Here is a 16131-nt window from a genome sequence, read left to right as displayed (position 1 = left end):
AATGCAGGGGACATGGGTTCGATCCCCAGTCCAGGAAGATCCCACATACCGCGGAGCAACTAAACCCGTGTGCCACAACTACTGAGCCTGTGCTCTAGAGCCCGCAAGCCACAACTACTGAGCCTACATGCCACAACTACTGAAGTCAGTGTGCCTAGAGCCCGTGCTCCGCAACAAAGAAGCTACCACAATGAGAAGCCCACGCACCGCAACCAAGAGTAACCCCCGCTTGCTGCAACTAGAGAAAGCCTGCGTGCAGCAACAAAGACCCAACACAGCCAAAAATAAATAAATGTATCCCTTATAAACAAAATTGTAGAGGGCTTCAGGCAACAAAGATCACAGCACTTTTTAATAAATGAAAGCAGTTCTGATGCTTTCTGCATGTAATGACTGTAGCCTAGAGTGTAAGAAGGAAGTGGCCAGGAGACAACACCAGTGTGGTGAGCAAGGAACAGATCATAAAGAACACTGAAAGCCTCTTAGAGGATTTTGGTCTTTATCCTTAGAGCAGCAGAGTGTCCCTGAAGTGTTTTCAGGAGATTACTATTTTGATAAAAATGATTACATTTACATTTTATAAGTAACCAAGCTGCTCTGTGCAGAGTAGAGCTGAACTGAATGGAGAAAGACCAATTAGGAGGCTTGTTATGAGCTAAATTGTGTCCCCTCCAAATTCATGTGTTCAAGTCCCAACTCCCAAGAACCTCAGAATGTAACTTAAGGTAATTAAGTTAAAATGAAGCTGTTATGGTGGGGCTTAATCTGGGAGTCTAATCTGACTGGTTGTCCTTAGAAGAAGAGAAGGAGATACGAGGAACTCATGTACACAGAGGAAAGGACACATGAAGACACAGCAAGAGGGCAGCAATCTGTAAGGAGAGAGACCTCAGAAGAAACCAAACTTGCCAACACTTTGATCTTGCAATTTGAGCCTCCAGAACTGTTGTGTCTGGCATCTTTTGCTCATCATCATATTTTTAAGATTCAGCTATGTTATTGAATGTATCAGTGATCATTCTTTTTTAATGCAGAATTGTATTGCATTTTATGAATATATCACATTTTATTACCCATTCATTTGAGGATAGATATTTGGGTTTTCCAGTTTTTGGTTACTGTAAGTAAAAATTTAAGTAATATTTATGTATAAGCCTTCTTTTGACATATATTTTGATTTCCCTTCTGTAAATTCCTAGGAGTGGGATTTCTGGGTTATATGGTAAGTATAGGTTTAACTTTAGAAGAAACTGATAAGCCATTTTCCAGAGAGGTTGTACTATTCTACTCCAACTAGCAACCTATTAAAGTTCATTTGTTTCATATTCTCACCAATATTTGGTATTGTCAGTCTTTTTGTTTTTAGCATGTATAGTGGTATCCCATTGCAGTGTAATTTGCAATTTTCTGATCTGTGTACACTTGAAAAAAGTGTTTTTTCTACCGTGGTTGGATGTGATGTTCTATAAATATCAATAAAGTCAGTTTGGTTAGGTGTTGTTCAAGTATTCTCTATCTTTACTGATTTTCTTTCTAATTGGCTTACAATTTCTGAAAGAGGAATGTTGAAATTTTCAATTATAATTATGGATTTGTTTATTTCTCCTTTCAGTTCTGTCAACTTTCAATTCATATATTTTGAAGCTCTGTAATTAGGTACACACACATTGATGATTAGTATTTTTTCCTTATAAATTGATCCTTTTATCTTTAAAAATGTTCCTTTTCATATCTAATAATCTTGAAGTTTTATCTGGTATTAATGTAGACAATACAGATTTCTTATGCTTACTGTATGTTTATCATTTTCCAACTTTTTGTTTTTATCTGTTCTTTATATTTAAGGTGAGTGTCTTGTGGTTAGCATATAGTTGGGTCTTGCATTTTTATCCTTTTTGATAATCCCTGCCTTTTATTTGTAGTGTTTAGTCCATTTATATTTAATGTAATTATTTTGCAAAGTTGGATTTAGAGCTACCATTTTTGTAAGCTAGAGGATTTTATTTTACTACACTTATAAGCTCATAAGTTTGCCTGTTACTATTTCCTGGATGCTGTCAGAAGACAGGAACAATCTGAGGCATGAAGTTAAGTAACTTACCCAAACCTACAACAACTAAGTCAGTGGTGGACATGAGATTTAAACCTTGACTTTGGGCTTTTATGCAATGTATTATATAAGAGATATTCTATAGTTAGATAAATGTAATAAGAAATTCATTTATCATAGCAACAGTCATTTTAATTTTTGTTTAACTGCTCCTTTAGACTGTGAGGTCTTTGATATAGAATAATTTCTGTATTTCAGTGCTTATTACACTTCTAGTATATAATAGTGTTAAGTGGTTATTTTCTGTGATTGTTATAAATATTAAATAAGAATTCTAACAGAGTTATATAAATATAAATCAGGTTTCTGTGCAAAATTAGAAAAATCAAATGTTACAGTTTCTGTTGTATTTAGTTTTCCTTTATTTGTTTGAATGGCTTTATTTTTAACAATATTCAAAATAATTTATATTCAATCTGAGTAAATATTAAGTAATTTTTGTGAGAATGCTCTATATGATAGACCAGGATTAAACATTTATCATAGATAATCCATAGAGTAGATAAACACTCTATGAGTGAGCTGTATCTCTTTTTGTTATTACTATTATGTTTTACTTCATTTTTATTTTTATCAAAGTTATATATGCATATTATTTAAAGAGCCAAATATGAACACAGTTCACTCCTGTCTGCCACCCCCATTAGCTATTCTTCAGAGACAGTCACCTTCAACTCTTTAACTTATCTTCCTAGTTTTTACTTCCATATCTCAAAGAACATGTTTATGCTGCAACTTAAAAATTGTCCTTTAAGTTTTTAACATCACTTGTTGATTTCCTCTTAAGGAAAAATGAGGATTTTGCTGTATTTTGCCCTTCTTTTGCTTACTTTACAGTGTCCTGGCTGGCTATTTTGTGGGATAACGAATAGTATATAGGTGCTCCAGCAACTTCTTAAACAGACTGTTGAACATTTACCTAACTCCAATTTCTAGAATCATCTGGTGCTACCATTTAAGAAAGAGCTCAATAATATGAATCAGATTGTTTCTTGGCTTTCTTTACTACTGGCATGGGATACTTCTTCCTCTGTTTTTATAAGTTGTCTTGTTCATCTTCTTCCCTGCTTTTAAAATTTTGTGATTGTTTTCTCCTCTTTTCCTTTGTTCTTGATCTCTTATCATTTTTCAACTTTATATTAAGAAAATGATCAAACCTTTAGAAAAACTGAAGTAATAGTACATGAACATCTATATACTCAACACCTATAGTCACCAGTTGTGTGTGTGTGTGTATATATGTTGGCAAGGTATAAGTTAATGTGTGTGTGTGTTGACTATTAAGTCTGTTTAGTCTCTTCTAATCTAGAACATTCCCTCAACTTTATTTTTTTATTATAAGACATTTTGAGGGGACCAGGCTAGTTGTGTTTTAGGATGTCTCACATTAGATTTGTCTGATTGCTTTCTCAAGGAGTTATGTATTCCTCTAACTTATGTAGTTTTGTAAGCTGATTTTGGTCTAAAGACTTCATTAGCTTCAGGTCAGACATTTTTGACAAGAATACTTCATAAATGATGCTGTGGACTTCATATTACATTATTTCAGGAGATATTAATGTCAAGTTGTTCTACTATTAATGTTGTGAAGTTTGTCCCATAGGCTAAGGAGGTGATCGTCAGATCTCTCCATTGTAAAGTTATGTTTCTCCCTTTACAATTAGAAGTACTTTGTGGATTACGCTTTGCTACCATTTGAATATCCTGGTCCCTCAATCCTTTTACTTAGGGGTATTAGCATACAGAAATTATTCTTCCCTGAAGTTATTTTATTGGGTTTTGCAAAATAATATTTTCCTAAGTTTATCATTTCTTCTACACTTATTAACAGCATTCTCCTATAATTAGAAATTAACTATAATTTCATCTGGCAAAGCAAGGTGAGTGATGCTTGATTCTTTTGCTTTAATTTCCAATTTTCAGACTAACAAATTGGTACAGTGGTCATTCACAATGATAGCAAAGTTTCTCTCCCACTCCCCAACCCCTGTTTTTTGAGTATCACTATGGACTCATAGATTATTGAGGTACAATTGACATGCCATAGAATGTACCCATTTTAAGCATAGAATGGTTTTTAGTAAATTTATAAAGTTGTGCATTTATCACCACAATCCAGTTTAAGAACATTTCCATCACCTCAAAAAGTTTTTGGTTTTCAGTCAATCTCTGGTCCCATCTCGTTCCAGGCAACCACTAATCTGCTTTCTGTCTCTATAGATTTGCCTTTTCTGGAAATTTCATACAATATGTAGTCTTTTGTGTCTGGCTTCTTTCACTTAATATGTTTTGGGGGGTTCATCATGTATGATGTTTCAGTAGTTTATTCCTTTTTATTGCTGAACAGTACTATTTTGTGTGTGTATATATATATACCTCATTTTGTTTGTCCAGTGAATGGACGTTTGGATTGTTTCCACTTTTGGGCTATTACCAATAATGCTGCTCTGAACATTTACATACAAGCCTTTGTGTGAATGTAAATTTTCATTTCTCTTGTATAGATGCTTAGGAATGGAATTGCTGGGTGGTATGAGGAAATTTTAACTTTTTAAGAAACAGCCAAACTGTTTTAGAAAAATAGCTGTACTTTCCCAAAAGCAGTGTATGAGGTTTACAGTTTCCCTTGCCAGTACTTAATATTGTCAGTCTTTTTTTGATTGACAGTCAAATAGGTTTTTGGTGGTATCTCTTGGGGGTTTTTTGCATTTTTCTAATGATGACTTTTTTTTTTTTTGCGGTACGTGGGCCTCACACTGTTGTGGCCTCTCCCGTTGCGGAGCACAGGCTCCGGACGCACAGGCTCAGTGGCCGTGGCTCATGGGCCCAGCCACTCTGCGGCATGTGGGATCTTCCTGGACCGGGGCATGAACCCATGTCCCCTGCATTGGCAGGAGGGCTCTCAACCACTGCGCCACCAGGGAAGCCCTCTACCCATCTTTTAAATTGGATTGTTTTAACTTCAACTGTGTTGTAGTAGTTCTTTATATAATTCTGTATACAAGTTCTTTATCAGGTTATGATTTGCAAATATTTTCTCCCAGTCTGTAGCGTGTCTTTTCATTTTCTTAATTGTGTGTCTGGAAGAGCAAAAGTTTTTAAACTTTGATGAGGTCCAACTTATCAAAATTTTTTTATTGACCATGCTTTTGGTGTCATATCTAAGAAATTCTTCCCTAACCCAGAGTCACAAGATTTCTTCCTACATTTTATAACTTTTATAGTTTTAGCTTTATATTTAGGTCTGTGATCTATTTTTAGTTAGTTTTTGTATATGGTGTGAGGTAAAGGTCTAAAGTAAATTTTTTCATACAACTCCTGGGTTTTTATTTATTCAATGTTTTATACTATCCTATAATCATGCTTAAATTTTCTAATTAGTCTGGTTCCTGTGTCCTTTGGACATGCCCCCATTTGTCTTTGAATACATCTGTGCTTTCTCACTCTCCAGTATTTCCCCTGCTGCACACCTGAAATCAACTGTTTCACCATGGGAATCTGCTTCCTTTTAGTGGATTGACCACTATGGTTGTTCATTGCTACTGGGGTAACAATCAATTCTAAACCTTTTTAGCAGACAGAGCTATGTAGTACAACTTTTAAAAATCATGAGTTTATATTGATATTTTTTCACTCATAATTAACGTGGTAAGTTTTGCTTCTTTTATTTTATATTTATTTCTCTGTTTTATTACTTTTAGAAGATTCCTTTTTTGTCAATTTAGTCATGTTTAAATGAGTTATTTCATTTCATTGTTACTAAACAGAATCTCTATTTCTTTTTATCTTCCTACACATTTAAATTTCATGGGTTGTCCAAAGCTGTGATCATTTAAATAAGGAGGTGAGAATTCTGTGGAATCAACAAAGAGTAAAGAGGAAAAAAACTTTAAAACTTTGGTAGAGAAAGCTGCACTCTAAAAATTATATAGACTAAGAAAGGGAAGTTTTTTCAACCTTTCCTCCCTTTTTCCTCACTTTATAGTTTGGAATGGTCAGCTGTCATTGTAGATGAAGCTCATAGAATCAAGAATCCAAAGGCTAGAGTAACAGAAATTATGAAAGCATTAAAATGTAATGTCCGAATTGGCCTCACTGGAACCATTCTTCAGAACAACATGAAAGAATTGTGGTGTGTCATGGACTGGTAAGTAAAAACACTTTTTATTTTTTGGAAAATTATTTAATACTTCCTTAACAATGTTACCTTGTTTCCTAATTATTTGTTTCTGAAAAAAAATTGTCTGTTTACAGACGTGTTTGATCCCAAACATAGTATACAGAGTAGAGTGTCCCATGAAAGCCTATCTTTATTATTCTTGGTCCCTGAAGTAAATATCTGAACTAATTTACCAGTTCCATCATTTTCTTATAGTTGTTCACTAAAATTGTCATAAAGAACATTCTGCTTTCTTGCCTTTTGTTATTGTTATCATTAATAAACAAGTGACTTAGTTTATTTCTTTAAAGCAAAAAGAAGCCAGTGATTTCCTATTTAGATAGTTTAATAAAACCTTAACATTTTTTCTCATTGCCTTTATAAAGGGCTGTGCCAGGACTTTTAGGTAGCAGGATCCACTTCAAGAAGCAGTTTTCTGACCAAGTAGAACATGGTCAGAGACACACAGCAACAAAAAGAGAACTAGCTACTGGCCGAAAGGCCATGCAAAGGCTTGCAAAAAAGATGTCTGGATGGTTTCTCAGGCGTACCAAGACTCTAATCAAGGATCAGTTGCCTAAGAAGGAAGACCGGGTAAGAACAGCTTTTGTGTATATTATGAATTTCTTGTCGTGTTTTATTTTTTCTAAAAATATTCCTTTTGAAGAGAAAACCTATCTCCTATGGTATTTTATGAATATAGTTTTTTGCCTTTTACTCAGTATGAAAAAAGTTATATGTAGAATTTCATAAAATATTAATTGAGACCAATCATCTTCCTCACTAACTTTACTAACATTTTATCTAACAGGTTTACTGTTAATATACATTAAACTCATTTCTCTTATTTTAGAACAAGAAGGTTTTGATACAATTCTTCCTCAATGAAGGAAGAAGAACTTCTCTCCCTAATGTGTTTTCTGTTCATATTTTGTCCTTCCTATTCTGTGTACCATCTACAACCCAGTATATTCTTTGGTAATTTAATTCTAACTACAGGCCAAAGTTGTTAAAAGCTTTTTTTATATAGGTACATTTCTTGTAGAATGCAATGTACAGTTACACAACTAACCTAATTTTAAGAATTTGTAGGAAAATTACAATTAAATTCTGTTAATTATATAAGAAAATTTGAGGCGTTAACCTTAAGAAAATTTTTTAAAAATATAGTGGTCTTTTATAGTTTTTAATCTTATGGTTCTTCTAGCTCAGACAATGGAATAGTTTCTAAAAATTACTGTGAATTAAATCTAATAAATATTGTCCTCAATAGGGGCAGTCCTATCAAATACCCTAATCTTAGGATATCCTGTTGATTATTACTTTAAAAAATAGATTTGAAAGGAAAATATGATCTTGATATGCAAGTTGGGGAAACTGATACAACATTTGACTTTTTGATCCAAAGCATATATTATAATTCAATTGGAATACTTGATGAACCCCACTTTTTTTTAACATTATATTGAAGTATAATTGCTTTACAATGTTGTGTTAGTTTCTGCTGTATAACAAAGTGAATTAGCTATATACATACGTATATCCCCATATCCCCTCCCTCTTGCATCTCCCTCCCACCCTCCTATCCCACCCCTCTAGGTGGTCCCAAAGCACCAAGCTGATCTCCCTGTGCTATGCAGCTGCTTCCCACTAGCTATATATATGTCAGTGTTACTCTCTCACTTTGTACCAGCTTACCCTTCCCCCTCCCCGGGTCCTCAAGTCCCTTCTCTACATCTGTGTCTTTATTCCTGTCCTGCCCCTAGTATCATCAGAAACATTTTTTTTTTTTAGATTCCATATATATGTATTAGCATATGGTATTTGTTTTTCTCTTTCTGACTTCACTCTGTATGACAGACTCTAGGTCCATCCACCTCACTACAAATAACTGAATTTCATTTCTTTTTATGGCTGAGTAATATTCCATTGTATATATGGGCCACATCTTCTTTATCCATTCATCTGTCAGTGGACATCTAGGTTGCTTCCATGTCCTGGCTATTGTAAATAGTGCTGCAGTGAACATTGTGGTACATGACTCTTTTTGAATTATGGTTTTCTCAGGGTATATGCCTGGTAGTGGGATTGCTGGGTCATACAGTAGTTGTATTTTTAGTTTTTTACGGAACCTCCATACTGTTCTCCATAGTGGCTGTATCAATTTACATTCCCACCAACGGTGCAAGAGGGTTCCCTTTTCTCCACACCCTCTCCAGCATTTATTGTTCGTAGATTTTTTGATGATGACCATTCTGACTGGTGTAAGGTGATACCTCGTTGTAGTTTTGATTTGCATTTCTCTAATGATTAGTAATGTTGAGCATCTTTTCATGTGTTTTTTGGCAATCTGTATATCTTCTTTGGAGAAATGTCTATTTAGGTCTTCTGCCCATTTTTGGATTGGGTTGTTTGTTTTTTTTGATATTGAGCTGCATGAACTGCTTGTATATTTTGGAGATTAATCCTTTGTCAATTAATACTTGTATATTTTGGAGATAATCCTTTGTCGATTAATACTTGCTTCGTTTGCAAGTATTTTCTCCTATTCTGAGGGTTGTCTTTTCGTCTTTTTTATGGTTTCCTTTGTTCTTCAAAAGCTTTTAAGTTTCATTAGGTCCCATTTGTTTATTTTTTGAACCCCACTTTTTAAATGTTTTGTGTAATTTTAGTTATCTATCTAGTAGGAACAATAAATTTAAAGTATATGAAGAAAGAGTTGTGCACAGAGGTTTAGAATTTGATCTCTGAAATCAAATACCATGGGCTTGAATCCTGGCTCCCCTACTTATTAGTTTTATCACCTTGAGCAATTTGTTAAATCTCTCAAAACGTGATTTCTTTATCTTTTAAATGGGAATGATTACAATGGTGCTTGCCTCACATGGTTGCTCTGAAATGTGTGACATGTAAGAAGTGTTCAGTAAATATTACTACATGTTTTAGTAACAATTCAACAATAAAATACTTTGGAATATATTTAACCAAAGAGGTGAAAGACATGTATGCTGAAAACTATGAGACATTGATAAAAGAAACTGAAGAAGACACAAATAAATGTAAAGATATTCCATATTCATAGATTTGAAGAATTAATATTAAAATGTCCACACTACCCAAAGCAATCTACAGATTCAGTACATGCCCTATCAGAATTCCAATGACATCTTATGACATCTTTCACAGAAATAGAAAAAACAATCCTAAAATTTGTATGAAACTGCAAAAGATCCCAAATAGCCAAAGAAATCCTAAGAAAGAAGAACAAAGCTGGAGGCATCACATTTCCTGATTTTAAACTATATTACAAAGCTACAGTAATCAAAAGAGTATGGTGCTGGCATAAAAACAGATACATAGACCAGTGGAATAGAATACAGAGCCCAGAAATAAACCCATGTGTAAACAGTCCACCGATATTTTAGAAGTGAGCCAGTACTCAATGGAGAAAAAAAGACAGTCTTTTGGTGCCAGGAAAATTGGGTATTCATGTGCAAAAGAATGAAATTGGACTCCTGTCTTACACCACTCATAATAATTAACTCAAAATGGATTAAAGATTTAAATGTAAGACCTGAAGCTATAAAATTCGTAGAAGAAAACATAGGGGAAAAACCTCCTTGACATTGGTCTTGGCAATGATTTTTTTAAATTAATTAATTAATTAATTTTTGGCTGTGTTGGGTTTTCGTTGCTGTGCAGGGGCTTTCATGGCTCGCAGGTTCTAGTGCGCAGGCTCGGTAGTTGTGGCGCATGCGCTTAGTTGTTCTGTGGCATGTGGGATCTTCCCGGACCAGGGCTTGAACCTGTGTCCCCTGCATTGGCAGGTGGATTCTTAACCACTGTGCCACCAGGGAAGTCCTTGGTAATAATTTTTTGGATATGACGTCAAAAGCACAGCAACAAAAACAAAAATTAACAAGTGAGATTACATCAAACTAAAAAGCTTCTGTACAGAAGAAGAAACAATCAACAGAATGAAGAAGCAGCCTATTGAATGGGACAAAATATTTGCAAACCATATATTTGATAAGGGACTCATTTAAAATATATGAAATCTCATACAACTCAATAGCAAAAAAGCAAATGATCCAATTAAAAAATGGGCAGAGGACCTAATAAACAGACTTTTTTCCAAAGAAGACACACAGATGGCCAACAGACCAATGAAAATATGCTCTATATCACTAATCATCAGGGAAATGCAAATCAAAACCACAATTAGATATCAGTGCACACCTGTCAGAATGACTGTTATCAAAAAGGCAAGAGGTAGCAAGTGTTGTGATGATGTGAAGAAAAGGGTACCCCAGTGCACTGTTTGTGGGAATGTAAATTGGTATAGCCACTACGGAAAATGGTATGGAGATTCATCAAAAAATTAAAAATAGAATTACCAGCAATCCCACTTCTAGGTATACAGTCGGCCCTCTGCACCTGCAGGTTCCACATCTGCGGATACAGAGGACCAACTATACTACACTATTTTATATAAGGGTTTTGAGCATACACAGATTTTGTTAAACTTAGGGGAGGTGGGTCCTGGAACCAATCCCCCGCAGATATTCAGGGATAATTGTGTACCTGAAGGAAATGAAATTACTCTTGAAGAGATACCTGAACTCCTATGTTTATTGCGGCATTATTCACAATAGCTAAGATGTGGAAACAACCTTACTGTCTGTTGACAGATGAATGAATAAAGAAAATGTGTATGTACATAGAATGGAATATTATTCAGCCATGAAAAAGAAGGAAATCTGTCATTTGTGACAACATGGAGGGCATTATGCTAACTGAAATAAATCAGACAGAGAAAGACAAATACTGTATGATCTCACTTATATGTGGAGTTAAAAAAAAAAAAAAACTACACTTACAGAAACAGAGAGTAGAATGGTGTTTGCCAGAGGCTCAGGTTTAGGGGAAATGAGGAAATGGTGGTCAAAAGGTACAAAGTTCCAGTTATAAGATGAATAGTTCTGGGGATCTAATGTACAGCATAGTGACTGTAGTTAGCAATACTGTGTATACTTGAAAGTTGATAAGAGAATAGATCTTAAATGTTCTCACCACACATACAAAAAGTAATTATGTGAAGTGATGAATGTGTTAACTAACCTTATTGCTGTGTTAATCATTTTGCAATAAATACACATATCAATCATAATGTTGTATACCGTAAACGTATACAATGTTATATGTCAAATATATCTTAATAAACCTGGAGGAAAATAATAACTCAGAATTTCCCTCTGTACCTTAATCATTGACCCCATCTTCAATATTCTTATATGCACAATGTGTCTTTTTTTTGCAGTAATATTCTATTGTAGTGATACACACATATAAATATTTTAAAATAGGTGGCTTTTCCCCTATTCACATTCCTCAAAGTCCTGATATGGATATATTTAGTTTTATGACCCTGGTTACATACAGCTATATGTAGAAGAATTTTACCAATTTCCAGTACTACCAGAAATATAAGGCAAACTGTATCCACTATAACTTTGTGGCATTGTTTTCTTATATTTTTTTCTTTTCTTGAATTTGGGCACAAAGTAGCAACGTCTACAAGTTTTGCTTTTATGTGTATTTACTTAATTTACTGTATTTACTCTTTACTAATCTTGGGAATTTATAGCAAGATATCAAATGCAAATATTTTATCCTGTTTTCAGTAATAGGAAGTTTTTAATTTTTTTCTAAATTTTCAAGTAATTCAGTAACTGTTATCCATACCATTGTTCTAAAAATCTTCCCTTTTTCCTTTTCTAGTTTTTTTATTTGACCTAAACTTTAATCACTTATTTGTATGATGAGCTAATAATATGGAACCCTGAAAAGACCCACAATAATATGTTGAGAAATTTATAAAGAAATTACATACATTTTTCATATTTTGATTTTTTTAAATTAAAGAACAAACTATGAGATTTATTTGGAAAGTAAGTTCTAATTTGTATACTTTAGGGTAGGGTTGTAGCATAGAATATGGGAGAATTAGGAGAAATTTTCTTATATTCTCCTATGTATAATGATGTATCCAGAAAAAATATAAATTTATGAGCAGTTTTCACTATTACAGTCTATGAAACCTGATGTGCATTGTGATTATTATTGCTATAAAAAAGATACTAATAGTTACCTTGTATTTTATCTTGGCAGATGGTATATTGTTCTCTGACAGATTTTCAGAAAGCCGTCTATCAAACAGTATTAGAAACAGAAGATGTGTCTTTGATACTTCAATCTTCTGAGCCTTGTACCTGCAGCAGTGGCCGAAAAAGGAGAAATTGTTGTTATAAGGTAAGCATTTCCGTGTGATATCTTTACTATCTTGCTTTTGATTACACAGTACTCTATTCTAATAGTATCAGAGTAAGTAGCAGATAAAATAACTTTTCCTCACATGGTTCTTTATCTTTAGAAGCTGTAAGTTAAGAAAAGGGACTAATTTTCCAAAAGATTTTACAATATCAAATAATAATCACAGCAAAATACAATATTCAAGTATCTTCAAAAAACTAGTTTTTAAAAGTAGCTCCAATTTTATTTCTTCCCTTTCAACTGTTATTGGGAAGTATCCTGCTTTAATCTTGAAATTTCATTTCATTTCCAGTAAATTTCTCATTATCAATGGATAATACTTCCTCTTTGATAGCAGGCTTAAAATATTATTCTGATCTGAGATTGAATGTTAATTTAAAAGAAACTGTGTATCAGTACAGTAAAGTATTTTATTTTTATTTAGAAACAAATATTCATTTATGCTTTTTAAAAAAATCTATGTATTTCCTGCCCTTTTTTCACCTTGCTACTTTATTGTCAACTCATATCCACATACATAAGAGGGACCATAAGTAAATATTTATCTAGATTGATATTTATTCCATATCTCATTTATTTTGCTGACTTTAACCACTTCACATTTTTGTAATAGCACAGTTTCCTAGAAAACTGGAATGGGTGAGCGGAGAGAGTAAAGGCTTCTATGTGACACCATCACCGCACTGTAGAGTTTTATGACCAGGAACCTCTTATGGCAGCATTTCTATCACTGTGTATACTTCCTGGAATGAGGACTTTCTCCTCTCTTTTATTAAAAACATCATTGTGTATGGTTTACCAAAACTACGATTCCACATTAGTGATTCATGGATATTTTGTATATCAGTTGACCATTATTTTCTCAGGGTGTATTGTGCCAATAGTAACCGGATAATAAGTATTATTGTAAGTGGCATATTTTGTGATGTAAGTAGTTACATAACCATGTTAGTCCCTTGCTTATTTTTATTTTCTGTACTTTTCTGGTTACAGACCAATTCACATGGCGAAACAGTGAAAACCTTGTATTTCAGTTACCTTGCAGTCCTTCAGAAGGTAGCTAACCATGTTGCATTACTGCAGGCTGCTAGCACCTCCATACAACAGGTTTGGATTGGCTTTTTAAATTTCTTTGTGATGCTATTTGGTGTAAGTATTCTATATTTAGTATAAAATTTCTTAGCCAAATACCCTTAAGTTATTTTTGTATGAAATTTAAGAGGTAACTGACTTGCTTGTTTTTTTATTTTAGGTGTCAAAGAAGTATATGCACTTAAATTTTTAATCAAAGTGAGAAAAGTTAACCTTAAATTAAAATAATTTTTTATGCCTCTGATAATGTTCATATATTTATTTTCCTAACATCTTTTGATATAATTACTAATTAAAGATATTTGATGAGTCAGTCCTAATTCCAGTAATAATGTGTCTAATTACATTTATCTTATCTACTGGATTAAAATGAGGATTTATAATAATCTGTATATTAAATATTAGGAGTGCTTCCCAAACTAGCAAAAATCAGTAATTTCAAAATTTAGGCATACATGCAGTCATTTACTTTAGTCATTTCAATTGTGTCTTATTCTAAAGCACAATGTAAAAAAAAAGATCTTTTTAAAAACTTTTTTATATAATGGTTTTACATTTTCTTTTTGTGTGATAGGCTTGAGGCTGTTCAAATGTAATTTTAAAAGACTGCTCTTTGGGAAGTATTCAGTTCCTTATTTTGGAAATCTTAAAAAAAGTAACAGCAAAATTAATAGCCATATCACTATCTCAGAACTCATCAAAGCCATATATGATTAACATATCACTTTAAGGTTTTCTGAATTAGAGAAGGTAATATCTTCAACCTAGGAAGGAATATATATTCCTTCTAGTTAGATTTTTTTCATAAATGATTTCAATTTATACAGGTTTAAATTGTGTTGAGATTTCTTTTCTCCTTTCCCCTTAAGGAAACACTTATCAAGAAGATATGTGATCAGGTATTTTCCAGATTCCCAGATTTTGTTCAGAAAAGCAAAGATGCAGCCTTTGAAACACTTTCTGACCCAAAATACAGTGGAAAAATGAAGGTAAGTATTCTTTCAGTTTGCATACATGCAAGGACGATATACAATATATTTATCAAATGGTATGATAGGGACACCAATTAATCAGAACAGATGCCCAATCATTCAGAAGAGATAGTGACCAAAGACAACTGGTATAATTGTATCAGCTCACTACGAACCCTGCGTATGGTAGATTTCTCAGTTAGTAGTAGTTACCTCAAGTGTACTTCACACTTTCCTTATTGATGTATTGGATGCATGCCCTGTTAAGAATGTATGCTGTCACCACATATATAATATCTTGTCTTCAAATGTTTAAGGAAGTAATCTACCAGAAATAAAAATGTTAATGCCAAATAAGAGGATGAGGATAGCCAGTAGTTCCAAATTTGAGAAAGGAACTACCTGAAGAGTTCAAGGTGGACAGGGCCTCTATGTCTAGACCGAATTTTCTGGCTCTTGTTTTTACTTGCTGACCTAGATTGTAAGGTTGCTAAATCTCATTTATGGAAAGTGGACATTTGCTGTATAGCAGAAAACTGACCTGTTGGTGCTGCTCTTGATGGTGTATTACTGAGGGAGGGGTGCAAAAAGTAAGGCTAGGTTCTCCAAACATGTCCAGGCCTTTGGAAATTTCCTGTGACAGCTGTGTGAAATACAGCTTCAAGCCACCTTGCAATAGAATTTGTTTGTTTAACCCTTTAATAACTATCAAGAAACTTTATTTATGGATTCAGATTTTTACAGAACAATTCCCAATTATTATTTTAATTAAGAAAAAATAAATTATTTCTTTTGGCAAAAAATAAAAAGGAAGTAATTTAAAATAGTCAGGTTTTTTTCCCCTTAAAATCCTGCAAATATTCTTAAAACATAATGTACATGAACACACAATAGTTTAGTTTGCTTGGATGTCTAAATTCAATGAAATAAAATAAAAGCTAGGGAGATTACCTTAAAATTTTGTGTATTTTTTTTACTGAGATGTAATTGACTCTGACATTGTATTAGTTTTAAGTGTATAATATAATGATTCGATATATATATATATATATATATAGAGAGAGAGAGAGAGAGAGAAATGACTGCCCCATTAAGTTTAGTTAACAGTCATCACAATACATATTTACAGTGTTTTGTCTTGGGCTGAGAACTTTTAATATTAGCCACTTTCAGATATCAATGTGGTATTGTTAACTATAGTTACCATACTGTACATTACATCCCCAAGAACTTATTTGTCTTATAACTGGAAATTTGTACCTTTTGACCACCTTCACCCATTTTACCCACTCCCCACCCCCTGCTTCTGACTACCACTAATCTGTTCTCTGTACCTATGAGGTTTTTTTTTTTTTAGATTCCGCTAAGTAAGATCATACTGTAATTGTCTTTCTCTCTCTAACTTATTTCACTTAGCACAGTGCCCTCAAGGTCTAACCATGTTGCGACAATGGCAGCATTTCCTT

The 16131-nt window shown here is 33.5% G+C and overlaps 1 protein-coding gene across 1 annotated transcript in view; it reads left to right on the top strand.

Moving 5' to 3' along the window:
• ERCC6L2 (ERCC excision repair 6 like 2) overlaps positions 1 to 16131 on the top strand; it is a gene marked incomplete at both ends in the record, with an annotated part of 144296 nt that overhangs the window by 49117 nt on the left and 79048 nt on the right. Inside the window, 5 exons of the mRNA XM_079706837.1 lie at positions 6096 to 6257; positions 6656 to 6863; positions 12441 to 12581; positions 13596 to 13709; positions 14564 to 14683. Of these exons, the coding sequence (XP_079562963.1) occupies positions 6096 to 6257; positions 6656 to 6863; positions 12441 to 12581; positions 13596 to 13709; positions 14564 to 14683 (745 nt within the window). The remainder of the gene's footprint in view (positions 1 to 6095; positions 6258 to 6655; positions 6864 to 12440; positions 12582 to 13595; positions 13710 to 14563; positions 14684 to 16131) is intronic.

The sequence above is a fragment of the Hyperoodon ampullatus genome (genome assembly GCF_949752795.1).
Source record: "Hyperoodon ampullatus genome assembly, chromosome: 6".
NCBI classification, from domain to species: domain Eukaryota; kingdom Metazoa; phylum Chordata; class Mammalia; order Artiodactyla; family Ziphiidae; genus Hyperoodon; species Hyperoodon ampullatus.
Note: the sequence above shows the minus strand (reverse complement) of the source record. Positions and strands in the feature narration are given on the sequence as shown.